This window comes from Barbatula barbatula, assembly GCF_947034865.1.
Source record: "Barbatula barbatula genome assembly, chromosome: 2".
NCBI classification, from domain to species: Eukaryota; Metazoa; Chordata; class Actinopteri; order Cypriniformes; family Nemacheilidae; genus Barbatula; species Barbatula barbatula.
The window spans coordinates 32,963,918-32,985,346 of record NC_136767.1 but is presented as its reverse complement, the minus strand read 5'-3'; the positions used below and the strand labels follow the sequence as shown (position 1 = coordinate 32,985,346).

The 21,429-nt window shown below is 39.0% G+C and overlaps 1 protein-coding gene across 2 annotated transcripts; it reads left to right on the top strand.

Moving 5' to 3' along the window:
- Nucleotides 1–10,537: 10,537 nt before the first annotated feature.
- Nucleotides 10,538–17,441, top strand: tbx3a (T-box transcription factor 3a). 2 transcript variants are annotated; one of them, XM_079448561.1, is made up of 7 exons: nt 10,538–11,526; nt 12,325–12,592; nt 12,912–13,058; nt 13,611–13,687; nt 13,879–14,036; nt 14,386–15,008; nt 15,660–17,441. In XM_079448561.1, the coding sequence occupies exons 1-7, from the start codon at nt 11,114–11,116 to the stop codon at nt 16,077–16,079; spliced, it is 2,106 nt and encodes a 701-aa protein (XP_079304687.1). In that variant the 5' UTR covers nt 10,538–11,113; the 3' UTR covers nt 16,080–17,441. The 2 variants fall into 2 exon arrangements, with proteins under 2 accessions (XP_079304687.1, XP_079304686.1); XM_079448560.1 differs by having other exon boundaries at nt 13,876–14,036.
- Nucleotides 17,442–21,429: the final 3,988 nt, after the last annotated feature.

Here is a 21,429-nt window from a genome sequence, read left to right as displayed (position 1 = left end):
AACATACAACTGCGCGTCTCAACAAGGCGCGACCAGCGACGGTACAAGCTTGGAACTCTTTCTCATCTAAGATAAGCTCTTGGACCAGGGACAACAGCTAGGCAATTATTGTTGCAAAACACTGCCGAACATGTTTCTATTGTTTTATGTGTTTTCTTACCATTGTGATGTTTCTTTTATCTATTATTATTTTTTATTATTTGTTATTATTTTTTACTCTCTGCATATAGTCACATGATTTTGGTTATGTCTGTAACCCCCCCCCCTCCCCCTCCCTCTCCCTCTCCCTCCCTTCATTTGGAAAACAATAAAAATGTTGATCACAAAAAAAAGAACTTCATGGACACTTAATGTTCAGCACACCTGCAATTAACCTTTAACAATACTGAGCTTTCTCTCTCTCTCTCTCTCTCTCTCTCTCTCTCTCTCTCTCTCCTTTAATGAATCATGTACTTGATTCCGCCCATTTACATTACAAGAAAAAAATCTTGTTTTTCAGATGACAGAAGTTACAGTAACAATGACTAGTTATGTCATTGGTCAAATCATAGCACAGAGAGAGAGAGAAATACAGAGAGAGAGAAATACAGAGAGAGAGCGAGAGAGAGAGAGAGAGAGGGGGAGAGAGAGAGAGGGGGAGACTGGGAGAGAGAGAGAGAGAGAGAGAGAGAGAGAGAGAGAGAGAGAGAGAGAGAGAGAGAGAGAGAGAGAGAGAGAGAGAGAGAGAGAGAGAGAGAGGAAAATCCGGATTGAAAAGGAAATGTAAAGACTGTGTGGAATGCTCCAGTTAAATCTGCCATGAACTTATGAACCTCACCCCCCCTTCACCCCCGTTAAATTATCATATAAACCTGAGAATGAACGGGTCATCTGAATGCTAGAAATATCCCATCATATGAATCACATGTGAATGTCAGTCGCTGGATTCGGAACATTCATCAGTATGTCATGTAGATGGATTTATAGTTACATTTACATTTAGTCATTTAGCAGACGCTAAATCCAAAGCGATTTACAAAGAGTTCAGGGAGCAATAAGTGATATTTCATACGATCTTCAAAATATCACATCAAACTGCAGAAGATTAAATATTTTACAACCAACTAAAGTTTATTTGAATTCAGTCAAATCAGTCAGTGAATACTTGTTGAAGAATAGCATCTTCGTATACTTTTTATTATCCAAAACAAGATTTTGTCAACAATTGTTTAGGGGAAAGCAAATAAAAAAAGAAACGATTCTGTAATCCGATTGTAATAATTGTATTTTTTAAAGTGCAAATATTCCAAATATATATAGTCCGCTGAGACAGAATGATGTAAAAGGGTAAAAGGGTTTTTGATGAATCATGACCTTCAGCCAAGGGTTGTTTCCGCATTCCCTCCAGCAGGAGCATAGCTGAGGTTGAGAGCCGCTCCTCCCTGAGATCTCATTCAGCCCTCCTCTCTGGAGACCTCTGGAGCAGGCCATGTTAGCCCATCTGACGCATGCCACAGACACACGACGTTCAGCGTCTTTCGATCTGATTTAATGTGCCACACGAGTTACTCAACTGTGGACTCGAACGTTCTAGCAACCGTCAATGCAACAGAACACACGTGCCACATTGCATGATATCAGGTCGGTGGAGAGTAAGAGGCTCTGACGTGTCTTTTATTGCTGTGTTTCCTGCTGCAGCAGCGGCCCAGTCTGCTCATTGATCTTTCATCGGGTCATAGAAGGGAATGGAGGTGAGGAGCCTGCTGGAGCCTGTCTGTGATTGTTCCCAGTTTCCTCAGATTGTTCAGCCTTTGGTAAAGGTGCAGTGCTCCTCTGTGCGCTCTGAAGGGAAGACAGAAGACTGCTGACATTTCAGGGAACACGTAACTGTTTGACGCTGTGGAGGATTTGGCAACACGCTGCTGAAGGGGTGTGTGTTGTGTGTCTAAAATGTGGGTGAAATAGGTTTGGTTCCAGCACAACTCATGCCAAAGAATCTGCAGTGAAACAGTGTGGGTTTTTTCTTGATATTTCACTCTCCGATGGATGATTGATTCTCTTAAGTGGCATGTATGAAATGAAATAAATATCTTCGCCATTTTCATCTGGGAAAAGCATGACACGTTTCCTCAAAAGTTAGTTTAAAATAACTGTTTGTGCAACGTGCAGAAAGTCATCTGTATTGTGCGTGGAAAGAAAGCCAAACGCTGGGCTGTGAGGTGGACACACAGTGACTGCTCTGCAGTCTCAGGGGTTTGAGATCCAGGGACGGGAAAGAAGCCTCAACTCCAGATCACCAGATCAGCTTTCACTGAACTCTGAATATTTCATGCAGCAAGTCTTACAGTAGAAACCCAGATGGGCTATTGAAATGGAAAAGCTACATGTCCATAACTCACACCCCTCCCTTCACCCAAAGGGACAAGCTTCAAGAATGATGTCTGGCTCATGTTTCTGGTCACACCGACCATGTGGTTTATGTAACCTCGTGCGAGAGCGCAGAGAAGCGTTGCGTACAGAAATCGTAAATTCATGTTTGCCACTGCTACGTCACTGCACGCGCACAAGATGAATTCACTTCGACAAAACTCTGTATTTAACACTGAGGGGTTAGATGAGGGTTAAAAGACACAAACATTCTAAAAGAATCTCAAAATCAACTTGCAAATACTGTTTTTATACCATAAACAGACGACACTATACAAATAGAGAACCATAAACGAATCGTTCGTGTTCAGGTGAAATATCTTTACCTTTGGTGACGTGTAATTTATTTGATCAAATATAAGATCGAGTGATGATCAAAGCCTGCTTTGATATTTTTATGCACAGCCCACCCATTCCTCTAAACAATGTCAAGAAAAATCCTGCTTTAGGCCTTTAGTCTGCCCTTTTATTTCACCATGTTAACCCGTATTAGAAACATTTTTTTGTAACAAAATAAAGGAAGTCAAGTTAATATTTGAAGGATTAGAAACTACTATTGATATCATAATAATACATTAACGTTATTATTGATACAAAAATACAATGCTGTCTAAACTTATTCCCACCTGATAAGTAGGCCTGTACTTTATTTATGTTGGCTACAGAATGTCCGTCATTTGTACGGCTTTCGTCACATCTGAAAACCTTCTCGAGTTCCTCCGCGGCTGCGCTGTTATTGCGTTTTATTCTTACCAAAAAACTTCATCTACAATGAATTGTAAAAAAACATTATTGTTGCACCCATATGTCTGTGTTTACACTGAGTGAATGGAATTATAAATCCATTAATGAAGGGTTGATTGAATAAAGCCATTGCAGTTTGAATTCTTCACATGTATTTTTGTAATATCTTGGATATCACAATTTCAACAAAAAAACGAATAAAATATTTCTTTGTAATCAAGTGAATAAATCATATTTTCATGTTAACCACTGTAAAAACCTGATTCAAAAACGCAAGCCAAGAACATTACTATCATACACTTTATGCGTTCATAAAACTCGTTTAACACCTGAGACTTTAACAACCTGTTGTTATTGCTTAATTGAGCTTTGGTGAGGGGAAGTGCTCAAATTAAGTTTTGTCGTTTTGTACTTATTTTGTAACATTAAACATCATCTTTATGTAAAGTATATTTTAATAAACTAAACTTCAGGGGTTGGACGACTGGATTAGGACGTGGTTATTTGCCCTAATATTTCCTAAATAATTTTTTGAAATGTTTTTAATGAATTGTTGTGTTTAATAAGATTTCAGCGACAGAGCATTTGGATTTCAACGTCCAGGCAGGAAAGAACGGGGAATGTTGGTAATTCCTTTATAATTTTAAAGGAGATATGTGAAGATATATGTATTTCTGAAAGATCCCTTATAAAAGTGTTCAGTGTTAGTATTATAAATGTTGTTGTGTTACACGCCTGTGTATAACCTGTCAAAAGTTATTTGGTCAGTGATGAGTCCATTTGAATCCCGTTAATTGTTTTCAGTGAACTGAAAGATTTGTGTTTGACCTTCTTTGTTCTTTACATCAAGCAACACTCTGCATGACTGCAAATACAACATTAAACATATCGCACTGATCAATTCCATCAGCTTAAACGGAATGTTTAATTGTAATGTTGTCAATGTAAAATGACTCAACGTAGTCAAACAGAAATAAATATAAAACATTTGAACAAAAGCACGGGTATGCATTGATAAGAGCTAAAGTCAATAACTGCTTAAATACATTTACACATAATCCAGAAATAAATATATCATATTCACCTCGTGCAAAATCTCATCGTTCCCCGAGTCTTATCTGACAACAGCTTTGTTCAACCAAATCCTTTAAGCTGGGTTTAAAATAATGAAAACTACCCTGCATTATAATTTACATTGTTATCAAATAAGTTTATAGATATTCGTGGTAAATCAGTTTAAACCGGTTTAAAATTTTTGATGTACGTATGTCTGTCTGAATTCACAGATGTTTCAGCATTAGTAGTCCGGTTACTCGGAGTGGAACACGGAGAAGTCTGTCATAATACACCCTTGCTCTCCAACTTAAAAGGCTTGTTGAGAAATGACTCGCTGTAACCGGGAGTGTCTTGAGTCCAGTGACCCGCATCGGGCTGGAGACTCATAATCTCATGACATAAAACACTTTCCTGCGCGTCAGGCGCACTGCACACGCGGCAACTAAACGGAACATGGATGCGCGATATCACTTCATTTGACTGCAGTTGTTTGGTTTGCGTTCGGCTTCGTCGTGCATTTAAGAGCCGCGCTTTGCTGGTCATTTTATCATGTTTAATCCGGATTTAAAGTGAAGTAGCTGCTCACGGGTTCCAGACAACCTGGCTCCAGTAGTCTAATCTATGGGCTGAGAGGCTGTCTGTTTGGGCAACGAGACAGGTGTAAATCTCTTTGACAATCTTTACTGTTTGATTCCAGGAGTCATATCTGCGGGGTAGGGAATAAAACTACAGATCATAAAAAATGTTCCTCACATTTCTAATCCGTTTGCTCGTTTATGCACGCGCATTAAATAATATTCTTAAATGAAAACTCTTGTTTTCAAGTAAATCATAAAGTTAGAAGTTCTGAAGAAAGAGACGTGCATTTCTATTTACAAAAGTTGCCTTTATTATCTTAAAATGGATGGGTTACTTAATATTAAAAACGAAATGTTGGATTCTTTGCAAACTTGTTCATTACTTAAATAAATCTCAACGATTTTATTTTTTCAGTGTCAGGTAACCGCTAATATTATAAGCACACAAAAATATCCATGATTTGACTTTTTGACTTTGTTCAATAGTTTTAACATCAGATTGTGCGTTTTATTTCTCATTTAATTATTATACAGCAAACAATTTGTCTTTGTTACGTTTGATTGAATAGTACAAAGCTTTCTTTTAAACAAGTTTAGCTTCTTTTCACTGTTCCCTGATAGCTTAATGTTCGTGTAAAGGGACGTAGAGCAGGGGGAGCGCGAGACGGGGCAGAGGGGGAATTTTGTGCCATGCTTGATTAAGACTCGCTGCCTAAACACGGCGAGAGAAATGAGATAATGAGGTCCTGTGATGAAGTTTTCCCAGAGACTGAAGCTGTCGTTAGTTCACAAAACCACACTGTACAGGCACCATCAGAATCACTTCTCATTTAACACACACAAAGCTGATCCGCAATAACAAACTGAGAGCTCGAGACAAATCATATAATGTTCACTCATATTCGATCGCGACTCATTAACTAATCCCACCTTCCTCTTTAATGTAGTGACCAATTCATTGTGTATGTATGTCAAAGGTGCAAAGGTCGCTGTCGGTCGCAAAGGGCATCGGTGAAGCTCTTCAGGGCCCATGGATCTTATTAGTATCTGACCCCGGCGCTAAGAGGTTACGGGCTCTTCGTTGCCTCAGTCTGAAAGCCGAAAGGTTTTATAATCGGATTGTAATCGGTTTGTTTAATGGTGGTTTGGGGGTGTATGAGGAAATCAGAGAAAGGCAGAATTTATTTTGATTGGCGTCTTTGGAAAGTCAAACACAATTAGGCCTACTGTAAAAACTCAACTCAAAATGTTCCAGTGACTGCTACATCTACATTTTACTATTTAGTCTGTTGAGGTCAATTTAATGAAGACTTTTGTCGAAAGTGATTGTTTACAATTGTGCCGACTGAAGGCCTATGGGTATTGAATGATCTGTGCCGTCGCGTTGAAATTACAAAGCCGTAAAAATATAAATAAACTGCTTGGAAACAATGAGATGGACATTTGCGTGTTTTGGACTCTGGAATATAAATCCTTGCAGGGTAAAAGGCTCTCGTGTGTTTGGCACACAAAACTCGGTAAATGATACTCAGCAGCCCCCTTAGCGAGTCGGTGAAAAACGAGAAGTCTTCATCGCACCGACTCAACAGTTTATGTTAAACGTTTAGGTGAGCGAAACTCTCTCTCGCGGACTAGTTCACGTCCATCTTGCTTCTGCTCCAATCAGCGTTCTCGGCCGCTGAACACCCCCACCCCTTCATCCAAAACATCTGTGGGAACTGGAATACATGAAAGCTCAAAACCGCATTCGACTTCCTTTTGTTTTGAAGAAATCCGTTTACGTCAGTCCGTTGCTGATACATAATTACATACACATTGAAAATATCTAAAAATAACGTCAAACTGAATGAGTATTTGATATTAAACCTGTTCTCCAATATAACAGTCGATGTTCAGAGTTCAGCTGTCGGCATCAAGACTTTGGTCTTAAATATAACACACTTATAAAGCGATGCAGAGGAGATCAAACTGAAAATGATCCGGGTGGGCCTACACGTTGGTCAAAATGTGTAACAGATAAATGGCGTTGACAGTAATACTAATAAAATTAGAAATCATTTTACTTAAGCTCAAAATGCTAAAAACATGTTTTTGAATGATCATTTATCTCAGAAGGTTCTTTTCTATGTGAAGTAAGTGTGAACTACTAAATAAAAATACTGAATACAAATTATTAATATTATTTTACCAAAAAATAAGAATATTTATATATATATAGTCACGACTTTTAATACACAAAATCACTGATGGCAGCCAGTCGATATAGATTCAGATCGTTTCTCTGCCTTTAGTGATGTCAACCTAAATGAATTCTATACGCATTAAATGTTTATGGTGGGAGATCATTTGATTTTAAACACAGCAGATAAACGCTAGTTTAGTTATGTGCTGGACGTGCTTGTTCTATATGACGATCAATAATAACATGGAGTACGGATGGATTTGTACTTACTATCAGACTGACCGAAGGGAACATTATACAGAACGATGATGAAGAACCAGACACCCGTCTGCAGGACACAGTGATGTGTTTTAATGATCCTGCTCATAGTTCCTGTCAACCTAATCACGTGTCACTGCATTACAGAGAAGAACATTTCATTTTACATTCATAGACAATGTTAAATATTTACTCTATAATTGAATCGCACAGGCACACCGATCTGAACTCAAGATCTGTATTTCAGCACATCTGTATGGATTGTGCATTTACTTCGGCATTTGTTTTGCTGTGATCAACTCCTCTCAAATAGTGGCACTCAATGTTTCCTTTTTTTATCAAAATCCTGGTTACCATAAGCAATTTTGTCCTAAAGTGAAAATAACAGGTGACAATCATGAGTGAATATCCTCCATTAGACACGAGGAGAGCTGCAGTGAGGCAGTATAGCACACATCAAATAAAAGACTGTTATTGGTGGGAAGAAATTCAAACTTGTCAGCCCTGCAGTACTGGGCGTCATCTCATTCCCTGTCAAGTTTTGCCACTGTGTAAATAGCAAATCACTGTAATTTAAGCTCGGAGAACATATCTGCAGAAGAAGAAGGGAGAGGCCTCCCATTGACTCTTCTCTGTTCGGTGACCTAAACCTATAGAGCAGAGAATCCCCTTATCTAACATACAAGGTTACTACACATTAAATGAACATACTTTGTGTAAATGTATTTAGAATATGGGCTACTGTATATTGTTAGTGTATAGGATTACAAAAGGTGGTGCCAAAATTCACAACAAAACTACACACATAAATGTTCTAATATTTATTTTGTAACTTTAGTGAGTTGTGTAGGGTGTATGATGGACACATTAGAATTATTTGAATGATTCCATAAGGTCTCCATAAGGTCAATGAGACAACTGTCTGATGTCATTATCCAGGTCTCAACAAATGCTTCTTTGTTCCATTACATCAAAAACAAAAGCTTCTGTCAATGAGAAAACGAAAGATTGTAAAGCGTTTGCCGCCTGGTATACAATTGAGGTGCCATGCGACAGAACCTGCCGGATTGATCCATGACATATTAAATATTTTATGAATCCAGATGAATTAATCAACTGTTGATCATGGAAACTTTCTTTCCGGTTTTAAGGAATCTTCTCACAGACCAATCAATGAACCCGTCCGCTTTCTAAAACCGTTTTTGTCAATACCTGTAACATGTTCACCTGCTAAATGTGCCCAAAAGGACTACATCGCAGTTAAAGTGACAATTTATTCTCTTAAAAATAGCAAGATTTCACTCAATGAAACACTCTCAGCAGCTCCTGACAACGAACATAAACCTCGAGAGATTTTAACACATTCACTGCACTTCACTGTGCACTGTGATTCTTCCCACATTAAATGTCTCAGCAGAAAAATAAAGACTTTGTTGGGTTTGTTATGAATGACATTGAATACTTTTAACAGTAAATAAAGTAATGCACAGGCAGCCACTGAAAAGGACACGTATTCATATATTACTGCCTCCTGTCATGACACGGGCAGCAAAAAAAGAAATATTTACAAAATGCTCAAAACACAGAAATCAGCGCAGATGTTGACTCTGTGGATTTCTACCCGATTTCACCAGTAAATCAATAATTCTGGGTTGACTATTATCGTGCTTATTCGTTCAAAAATGATTGACCGTGAATAAAACAATTAATTCACACGTAACTGCATTAAAAACAGTTTAGGTTGCCTGACAAACCATGTCTACTGCTACACAACGAGCAGCGATGTTTGCGGAGGCGCTTTAAAAAACAACTGGAATGAATTAGACAAAAACGATATACGAAGTTACTTTTACAGTTCAGTGAATGTTGTGACCACTTCATATCCAAATTTCGCCTGTAGGTCACATGTCAAACTGCTCTCAATATAACGGTGTTTCAAAATTCCATTCATATTTATAAGCGTACAAATACATTTGACTGAACAAAATCAGAATACATTGCACACGTGTTATTTGCATTAAATGCATATGGATTTCGTCTGATACAAATAAAAACTAACCCTAACTAAAAACATATACATTATTAAGAGGTCCAATATTACAATACATGTATTTGCGTTTGTTAATTCTAGTTGCTTATAGCAAAGTGAAATAGCTTCTAGGAACTGTTGTCACTATACAGAAATAAATATTGCGTTATTGTTGGATAGACTTGAAAAAACCTGAGAGATGGGTGAGGGGCGATACATGTACAGACGGGTTCTCTTTCTGTCGACCAGATTTAGGGTAGATAATTCAGTCATTATTTAGGCACAGTATAACGACTCGCTGTTGTTTACGTGTGAATGAGTTCAGTGTTGTGTGTCGACTGCACAGACTCTAACAAACACGACGGATCATCTCCGCAACATGCGAGGCCATTCAAAATAGACCATTTAAGACATAAACAAATAACGAAAACCAAATCTGTAATATCCAGATGTTTTCTTCAATCATATGTCGTGTGCAAAGACGGGTTTAATCGAGTGAACTGGGCCATGTTTAAAAATGACAACTTTCGTTTCTTTACGCTTTACTTGTTCTTCGTGTTCTTATTGAACAATAACTAGATATTATTTGCAGGCAGACGTCGGTGAAGAATTAGCATAGTCTCATTCAAATGCAATAATATATATATATATATATAAAGAGAGAAATAGGTTGAGGATATTGTTTCACTGTGACAATTCTTTCACTTTAAATGACTAAATGTCGTTTTATACGCATTGTTGTGACACGACAATTTAGCATAAAATGATCCACCCGTGTAAAGTGTTTAATGTTAAAAATCAAAGGAACGACACGTGGCAGACCAAACAAAAAAACAAACATTTGTTTTATAAAATAGGCTTGATGAACTGCGAGATTTGCTAATTTCAAGTTTCCAAACGGACCTGACTGTGAAAATCCGCGTATATCTCAGGTAAATATACTAGGCTACTGTATACGATCTGTATGAAAAGAGGCCGAGCACAGTGACGCTGTGCGCACGAGACGTGGAGCTTCATCTTCTCTGGGTCCCGCAGACCGACGGATGCGCGTCCTGATGATCTGCACATTTGGTGTTCACACAACAGCGAGATACGTAGCGCCGATTCGCGGCGGCAATCGAGCCCTCAAACACCTTCTTATAAGTCTGAAGTCTTTCCCTCCACCCGACCTGTTAAAACCACGCCTACAGAGCAACACAATTGGTCCAAAAGCGTCAAAGAGCCAATCAACAGAGACCCGCTGCTCGAAACATGTAACACATCCACACGGCTGAATCCGATGGTGTTCAGAAGCACTGGGAATATCTCTGTGCTGGACCCTGCGCTCCGCTGAAATGTGTGTGCGCGCGTGAAAGAGAGAAAGTGTGCGTGCGAGCGAGCGCGTGAAGGTGTATACCTCCAACAAGTAAAGACAGAGGAATTATTCTGAGCCAAAGAAATATTTCAACACATCTTATTTCGCTGGACTCGGGGCGATCGCATTTTCGGAATGTCTGTTTAAAAAGAGAGAAGAAAAACAAACGAACGACGCCGCAAGCGGACACTCAACAGCTCTCGTCGCCTCTGATTTCGTTATTTTTCGCAATTTCCTGACGCACGCTGTGACAAAAGGCAAACATCGCACATCTGCACCGGCGAAGATAAACGGATAGCCGTTTCTCACTTTGTCTTGTAGGTAATTTGTTGGAATACAGTTAGAGAAGAAGCAAGAGACTCACTCACACGTCAATGCGTCGGATGCTTTCACACTTGCGAAAGCAAAGCTGGATTTGGTGAAGGACCTCTCCCGTGCAAATATTTAGTCGATTGCATATTCAGGCGCTCGTCTTCAGCCACACCACATCTGCTGTCTGGACTTGAATGAGCTTCCCGATGAGAGATCCAGTCATTCAAGGATCCAGTATGGCATACCACCCGTTTTTACCTCACCGGGGTCCAGAATATGCAATGAGTGCAATGCTGGGTCACCAGCCGCCCTTTTTCCCGGCCCTGGCACTGCCACCTAACGGCTCCCTGTCTCTGCCCGGGGCGCTGGGCAAACCGATAATGGAGCAACTTATGGGCGCAGCAGAGACCGGCCTTCACTTCTCTTCACTGGGACACCAAGCAGCGGCCGCCGCCGCCGCCGCAGCCGCCGCGCATCTCCGGCCTCTCAAGACACTTGAGCCCGAGGAGGAGGTTGAAGACGACCCGAAAGTTCACCTGGAAGCAAAGGAACTGTGGGAGCTTTTCCACAAGCGTGGCACAGAAATGGTCATCACAAAATCCGGAAGGTAAACTGAAATTATTGCACAATTCTAAACTGTCAGAGTTCAACGAAAACCGACATTTTAGTTTCGTGATCAAAAACGGGGACTTCATAACCGATTGATTGATTTATTGATTGATTTGAGTTACTCACGGTTTTCTTTAGACGATCTTATGTGGGAATTATCAGATATTCGGCCTTTTTATTGCCATTTTTATCTTTATTTGGGCACTTGGCACGTTGATGTATTTTTTACAACGTAGGCCTATATAGTATAATGTAACCCAACTGTAAAAAAAGCCACCGTTAGTAAATTGAATCACATTTCATGTGACTGCACATGCAAACGTCTTAATATTGTTTAATACATCACAATATCAGTTTATTATATTATTACGTACGAGTATTATAATTAGCGACATAAATACTTTTTCTTAAATAATTGGCGGCAAGATTGATTTTCTCTCATAAAGGATCATTTATAAAGTTCACCCGGTCATGATTATTTTGGGAAAACACATTTCATTTGGTAAAACTAGAACGCTTTAATTAAGAACAAATGATGTTGTTGAATTGAACAATTTAGCAAATGATTGTTTTGATTTATTTGCTGCATGTAGATTTACAGATATTTCACTAGTTAAGGCTGAAGCTGGGCCTACCGCGTGCAATGATATTTTACATTCTACAATTGATATTTCCCTGAAAAACAAAGTTAACACGTAAACTATAAAAACAATCTAGAACACGTTTATTTTCTCCTTGTGCTCTGCTGAAAACATTCTGTCCTAATCGAAAGATTTCTCTCTGCTGAATTCTGCAGGCGAATGTTCCCTCCGTTTAAAGTGAGATGCACGGGCTTGGACAAGAAAGCCAAATATATTCTGTTGATGGATATAGTTGCTGCTGATGACTGCAGGTATAAATTTCACAACTCGCGCTGGGTGGTGGCAGGGAAGGCTGACCCCGAAATGCCAAAACGGATGTACATTCACCCCGACAGTCCGGCCACTGGCGAGCAATGGATGTCTAAAGTCGTCAACTTTCACAAACTTAAGCTGACAAACAACATCTCCGATAAGCATGGCTTTGTAAGTGTCAATTGTGATTTTATCCTTTAAATTATTATGATTATAGCAGTTGTATTAGAAGTATTCGTTATTATAATTTTTTAATGGTGGTCGTGGTAGCCTGATTTTTTTGGCTACAGAAAAATTGGACACTAGGCCCTGGCAACAGGTTTGTTTCTATGCTGAAAATGGGCCAGATGCCCGGTCGAACTTGACGTTTTTCGGTATAGTAGCTACATGGACAAAGTTACAGGGCCAGAATTTAGTGGAGAAAAACGTGCAAAACGTGTGTCGCATAAATACAGATAATTTGTCAAGAATGTCTTATTTGTATTTTTAGACCATCCTAAACTCCATGCACAAATACCAGCCGAGATTTCACATCGTGAGAGCCAACGACATTCTGAAACTCCCTTACAGCACGTTCAGAACTTACGTGTTCCCTGAAACTGATTTTATAGCTGTCACTGCCTATCAGAACGATAAGGTAGGTCGAAACCAGTTTTGTCTTTTGAATACGAGTGAACCGTTTAAGATAGAACAGAAACACTTTGAATTTTAACTTTACGTAATGATAATGTCACTGAGCGTTAATCGTCTTGTGATGTTAAGCATCTCGATATCAGCATACATTTAGAATTGTTTCCATGAATAAATAATGCACAGTAGAATTATGTGAAGGAAAATAAACGGTGCTTTTCATTTAGTTTCTCTCTCTTTCACATAAACACAGTTCTTCCTTACATTCACAAAAACGTTGACGTAACATCTATGTTGAAACAATATCTGCATGATATTTTGTGTTTATAAAAGAACGTAAGTGGGAGGGCGGAAAGCTTTAGAGGAGTTACTGAAGAGGAAAAAGGAGGTGTTAGAATTATGTGTGTGTGCGTGCGTGCGTGCGTGCGTGCGGAATAGGTTTTAATAGGTTAGTAAACTATTGTCTCCCACAAAACAAGGGTTCAACAGGTTAAACGTTTTAGGTTGTTTATCAACTGTTTAAATTAATATCATATTCAAATATGTCATTTCATTTCAGATAACACAACTCAAAATAGATCACAATCCATTTGCAAAGGGATTTCGTGATACTGGAAATGGGAGACGTGAAAAAAGGTAAAACCAAAGACAACTGCTTCTATTACAGTTCTATTTAAATGCACATTAATTCCAATGAATATATCTCATTTAATTAGAAATGGAAATCATCGAATAAATAAAGATTAAAAACCCAAGAGATCATGGCCAGTCAGCAGACGTAATTTATCCTCGAATGTCTCAGTGATTTATTTTCGTGTTTTAAGCAGGAAACAACTGGCTCTGCAGTCCATGCGTTCATACGAGGAGCAGCAGAAGAAAGATCACGGGACGTCAGACGATTCTTCAGGCGAACAAGCGTCGTTTAAATGTTTTCGCCAGGCCTTATCTCCGGCCGTCTCTCATGCTGACCACAACAACCTAAAAGGTACAAGCCACCCGTCTTTGAGAAACACTATATCAACAAGTTTACATTTATCAATACATATATAAAAAGCGGTGGAATTATCCAGTTATTTGTATGATATTATTGCAATGATATTTTTGGAAGCAGGCATACATTTCCATTTAGTACAAACTGAACGACTCCTGCAGGATTTTAATAAGTCACATGATTTGCTGAAACTTATTTATTTAGCCTAATATATATGTTCCACATATTGCAAGACATTTTAATCTGTACAGCGTTATTCTAAACATACAAGTACATTCACATAATAAATAACCAAATACAGTTTTGCGACAAAATAAAGGTTCTGTTGTCTTTCTTGTCGCAGACTTTTGTGACAGTGATGAAGAAAGTGACGAAGAAGAAAAAGACGACCATTTGAAAGACGGACCAGACTCCTGCAAAATCTCCACCACGACTGACGACTCGAAGGATCCCGATGCGAGTTTAAGCAAAAGTCTCTCTGTGGAAAGTGACACTGGCGCTCGAAGGACTGAGAAACCCCGGGTAGACTCGCGGCAGAGTCCGATAACGATGATATCCAGCACCACCCGGTCCGGTGAGGAGCTCAAGAGTCCAGGCCGGGATCAGGCCAAAACAGATGACTGCCGGACAGTGAGCAAAGAAAATTACATGCCATTGACTGTCCAAACAGATGGCACCTCGCACTTAAATCACAGCCACTTGCACAATTTCGGATTTCCTCCGGGTTTGGCCGGGCAACAGTTTTTCAATCACTTGGGTGGTGCCCATCCTTTCCTCTTACACCCCAGTCAGTTCAATATGGGAGGCGCTTTCTCAAACATGGCCGCAGGGATGGGCCCCATCCTAGCAGCCGTTTCCTCCGCAGGGGTCTGTCCAATGGACACGAGCAGCGTGTCATCACCCGCGCAAAACCTGAGCGGTGCGCCGCTGCCGTTTCATCTGCAGCAACACGTCCTGGCGTCACAGGTAAAGCTCTTGTTGATCATTATTACGAGTGACAGAGACTTGATTTAACCCTGCACTGTCCTACGCGATTTTTTGGACAGTGTAATGTTCCAGTTAAAATGTAGACTTGTGGGGGAAATCAAGGCGTGTTTTAAAGGTCTTTCTGGTGCACTCTGTAAAATGTCAGCAAATATAAAACTCTCGCAATAAAACGTGATTGATGAGTGTCTACACGTCATCAATTAATATGTGGGGGGGGGGGATCAGTGACGTAGTGAGAGATATTATATCATTTGATGGTTTGTTGTCGATTACAAAAAAATGTCATAAAAATGACTTTAACAAAAACTTCCAAAAGTAAAAAAAACGGATCTACAAATGTACGTATTCGGCTGTGAATATAAGTTGACTTGTGAAACTTTCATTATATATTAGCTGTGTACAAAATTACTGTGTAGTTTTTAAGCATATAATTTTCTTTTTTCTCCATTGACATGAAGTAAAATGTTGATTGCGTTTGTTAGTTAACTAGTTAATACGAATACAGATACAGAATACAGCGGAATATGTTTCGTGATTGGCCCACGTTTAATTTCTTTTCATAAGATTATTGAATTTATGTTACCACAGTAAGGATAGATGGATGGATAACGTGTTTCTCTTTCTCTCTAGGGTTTGGCTGTTTCTCCGTTCGGAGGTCTCTTCTCGTATCCTTACACGTATATGGCCGCAGCGGCAGCCGCAACATCCGCCGCATCGTCGTCGGTCCATCGTCATCCTTTTCTAAACGCGGTGCGGCCTCGGTTAAGGTACAGCCCCTACTCCTTACCGAGCGTCCCGGACAGCACTTTGCTAACAATGGCGATTCCGCCCATGACGAGCGGCGCCGTGGACCTGAAGGGAGACAGAACGGCCCCGAGTCCCGGTTCGGTTGCCCTTGACTGTGACGTCACCAGCCGCTCGTCGGGTTCAGTATCACTGTCACCAAAAAACTGCGCGGAGAAAGATTCCAGCAGCGAGTTACAGAGCATCCAGCGTCTGGTCAGTGGACTCGAGGCCACGCAAGACCGGCCACGCAGCGTGTCCCCGTGACCGGATCGCGAATGATGGACATTGATACAGAATGCGTACGACGATTCACCGTTAACAATACGGAAAGTTGAGACTTAAATGCACTTTGGTAGTACAAAAACAAATGCGTAATGTATGTTTGTTTCTCTTTTGCTAAATGAAAGAGTAGCTAACTTTGAATATTTTTCAACTCTTTGAATACCACAGAAGTATTGAACACAGAAGAGTTCGGCGAGAATTCGTGAATGAAGCTGCAGCGCTCCCTCATGTTATGCTCCAGGGTAACGGCGATTTAATTTAATATGCACTCCGAATAGCTTCTTCGGTTACTTGATCTCTCTTTATCGTTTGAAGACCTAAATATATTAAGAAATTAAAGTTAGTGGAAGTGGAGGCGTATTGCATGTCAAAGACCAGACCCGATCATTAGGTTATATACTGTTGGTTTACTGTTCCACTGAATTACTCAAACCCGCAAAATAATCTAGTAGTGTAAGCAACAGTAAACATGGCGCAGTTTTACCAGAGAACCTTGAGTAGCCTACGTGATTCTTTTACCTCAAATGCTAGTCGACAAGAGTCTATATTATCTGCAGAAGGCGAGCATCTTCATTTCGGCCCGAACTATCAATCAACTGATTGTCTTGCAGTCGCGGTACTAAAATTGCTTGTTAAATCAATTTTTCAGATTAATCGGGGAAAGGAATCATATGCATCAATGACGGATCATATGGTTATAATTAACACAAATGTAAATAGTGATAAATATATAACATATTTATGTACACATTTCATATGAATATTGCTTGTAAATATAAATGTAAATTTCTTTGGTTGGTTGGTTGGTTGTCTGTTTGTTTGTTTGAGGGAGATTAATTTAATTTATTGTGGATATACGTGTGTAAAAGTTATGAAAATGAGCTGTTTTTCCTTGTTTAAAACATTCTCATCGATGCCCTTCTGTGTCTGAACCCGTAACACCCACAGCGCTGGATTCTCCAGCGGAAAAACTCATGTGCCATCTGTCATCCACTGATGTGTGTTTTCATCCAACAAATTAAAGGCGATAACACAATGCACCAATGACTTGAAAGTAATGACACTTTTCTTTCACAGTAATTTAAATGCTTGAGTCAACGTGCGTGATTGGTTTTCTTTCTGCCAAAAATAAAAGAAACTGCAGAAAAGTGTCAGAAAATAAAGATGTTCCTTTTGTGTTGTCACGCCTCATTTGGGATTATTTACAATGTGAAAACAAATCGTTCTTAAAACGCGGAGACCTCAAAATAAGGGCCCTATGTAACATGCAGTAAAGAATACAAATATTTTCCCAAATGTGATTTAAGCAACGTGTCAATAAAATAATTCACAACCTAAATACTGAATTTCGGTGCAGTAAAGGCTTTTTTTATATTGCTTTTCCCTGTTGCGTACTATGTCAATCTATTCTCCGTTCTCGTGATAAAGAACTTGTTGAATGCTCTTTAGGAAAAGTGAAAGTATTTTAGCACATCAAGACTTGTCATCAGGAAAACACTCGTGGACATTATGCGCCTCGAGAAGCGTCACGCATGTTTGTGTGGACCGATGTGAACCTGAAAGAATGTAAAAGAACTTGATTGCAGCTCTATTGCGCCTGGAGTCAGAGTTTATCAGGACTATATCTTTATTTGTGTAAAGGGCTGTTAATGAGTAACGGCATTGGCGCTGGAGAACAGTGGTAAACAACACGCAAACTATCACAATTGGTCTTTCTATTGCTCACCTGGCGCCTTCTTTATCAGACCCGAGTTTATTACCCGGCGGCGACGGGGCGTCACGAGTTCTGTGATAAAGTCAAACCTGTCGCCACCCAGCGGTCACCGGCCAAAGTAAATGTCCAAGTGCAAAGTGTCATTTTGAACCCTAATACGAACCAATGACGTTTAACCAACGTGACATGACGTGAAACAACATTTTGCTTTATGTAACGCTATTTGCAAGAAAATAGAAAAATGCCAGATTTTGTGTCTGTTTGTGGGTATTTACCCAATCAATTGACAGCAAACAATATTGACAATCTGTTGCGCCTACACGTTCACAAAAGTTTAGGGTGACGTAACCGAAACACTTGCAGTAAATATGTGTAAATATTTCATATAAGTGTACCTATTAATCTCTTCAAAACATAAACTGTATTTAACAGGAGGTTCTGAAATGGATGACTTGGACTGGACAGCCAATGAGAGCTCATAGACGCGAGACTGAAAAGCATCTCAGGAGATTTGGTTTATCAAATGCGAACAGAACGTTTAGCAGATTCTATGCAGAGGAAGACCACGATGACAATGTAAAGATGATCAAATAAACACAAATAATAGTTTACTAGGATACTAGCTAAAATGTTATAATACTAAAGAATAGATAATAACCCAAATAGTTCCACACGAGGTTCAGTGCGAACTACAGTAAGAGCTACATGTTCGACTGAGCAGATCAACGGTATTACAGCGCCACCCAGCGGTAAATCTCAAAACATGTCATTCTGAAATATTACATGCGTTACACATTTAGCAGAAAACAGTGTAAGTCCAAGCCACACAGAGGAGGTTCAAAATAAAACAAGTCGACGTCTTTCCTCATTTTCAACAAAAGTCAGCTTCTTGATTAATCCACTTTCCACCAACATTTATTTTAAATGAAACAAACTGGTGTGTTATCTGATAACAGCTTTCTAGATATGTTTAAATCCTTCTATGAACACAGGGTGACTATGAAAACATTTATTAAATGATGTTTATAAAAACACAGCTCGTGACACACTTGTCAAATGTTACCCTTTCTACAATCTAACGACTCCAATGTGTCTCATATTATGCAACATCCTTAAGTTTGAAGTTATTTTCTGATAGTGTACATCTGTTATTTCCACCCCACCCACACGTGGGAACAGCTAGCTGCTCTGTTAAACCACAGGAACACACTTTGAGCTTAATGGCCAGAGATTGTGATCAACATGAGAAGCTCACAGACTCACCGACTCATCTGCATATCACCCAACCCGACCAGTCACTCAAAAACACCAGAGCATGTGATGGCGAGTGATCTCCGCCCCTGCTCACGGCTAAACAAACGTATGTCTCTGAGTCTTTCATGTAGCTTTAAGACTTAACACGCTCACAGAAATCATCTGGCAGCTGATCAAAGACACACAAAAATATGCAGTTCAACTACAACTTCTATGGCAAGCCAAATTTGCTTTTAATCATTCTCAGGAAATGAATTGATACTAGAAACATTTATAATACTTGATATCAAGAATGGAATTTCTACAAGTAACAATTGCTATTTTTGATATCAGTAATTACATTTTCAATAGTAAAAATGTGAATTCTTGATATCACCAATCACGTCATCAAACGCAGAAATGTGTATTTTTTATATCAAAAATTGAATTGAACTAGAAAAAAACATAATCCTTGATATCTCTAATTGCATTTTTACTGGTTAAATAACGCAATAGGCTGCAATTCAAATTAAATGTCAATAATTTTTAATAGTTAAAAATCTTATTTCAGATATCAGAAATGCAATTCTTACAAGTAGAATATCAATAATAATAATAATCAATCAATAATTGTGTGGTTACTTGTGATAATGTCTATTCTTAATATGAACAATTTAATTACTACAAGTAAAAATGCCAATTTCTGATTTCAATAATTACATTTTTACTAGTGAAAATGTTCATTCTTGATATCAATAATTTGATAGTTACTAGTAAAACCAAATGCAGCATGGAATTGTTGTTAATTCCTGATATCAAAAAAGTTAATTGTTGACATAAAAAACATGTTTTTTACTAGTAAGACTTGCATTTCTGATATCTGAAATAAGATTTTTAACTGAAATTGAATTTGAATGGCAGCCTATTGTGTTATCACAGATATCAAGAATGATCTTTTTTACAAAATATTTGATATCAATAATAAACGTTTTTGTGAATGATGACATGAAAATGTAATTACTGATATCAAAAATAACAATTGTTACGAGTAGAAATTATATTATTGATATCAAGAATTATCCTTTTAACTAGTAAAAATTGAATTGTTGAAATCAAAAATGTATATCCTGAAAATGGTTAAAAGCTAATTCAGCTTGCCATACACTTCTCCAGATCTCCTCTACGAACCTCTTATACCTCAGACTCTTAAACAGAATTAAAACTGTGCTAGTGAAAGATAATACTTAATGTAACGTTTTAAAACATGATACGTTTGGTTTTATACAAATTAGCTAAAAATTAAGAAATAAATACACAAAAAGACACAACAACAGAATGGGTAACTTTTATTTACCATACGCATATCAAGCTTTCATTAAATAAAGGATTATATTTAGGCTGTGTAATGTCAGGGTATTTTACTACGGCTTAGAACTTTTCCACAATCGCACCGAATCCTTCTCGTTGCTTAATCGTTCCACTCCGTGCCGATCCGTGCCAGCCGGGATATATGTCTGTTTCATTTTCCACCGCAGGGTTGATAACAGATTTTTTACTATGTTAACACAAACGCGTCACGCGCTGCCTTGGTAACACAAGAGACTGAGCTATGACACCTCTGTGCGCATTCATCAGCACGATTCAGAACAGTTAGACAACCGTGCAGAGAATTCAGAGCCAAGAACCGTTTCTTATCATGCCGTGTCGAACCAGACTCACGTGGAAACCGTTCCAGACTTAGAACGGTTCGGTGCGTTGCTGGAAAAGTGCTCATTGATGCACTGAGGTGAAGGGAGTTGACAGCGGTCTGGTAGTTAGTAGGCTATATCCTGCGTCCCAATATGCATAGGCTACTTACTATCTGTACTAGTATTGGAAAATTCTATTAGTATCTCACAAATCATAGTATGTTGAAATGTGTATCCATAAAGTTCCCTGAGGGTTTATTGTTGAAAATGAGATGCATGATGCGTAACTGAATCAATAAATTAAACATTACATGACAAATAATAAATAAATAAATATTTAAATGCAAAAAGGAGTTTGTATGAGTTTGTTAAGGACGGGCAAAAACCGCCACCACCTCCGTCACGCCTCAGTTGTCCCAGTGTGTGCATACTCTTTGCTATGCATACAAAACTACCAACTATTCCAACACAACAGGCAAAGAGACTCAGATATGTGTCCTGCTAGTGATCTACAGTCAGCTCAGTTCAGTTGCATTCAGACATCATTGGTGAACTAGCTCCCTCTTCTGGTTTCTTGAAGCCTTTCAGACTCTTCAGATCAATCAAACACATCTGAACCAGTTAATCAAGGTCTTACTAGGCTGACTAGAGACTTGAGATGAACTCTGAAGAATGACGGCTTTGGACACCACTGACC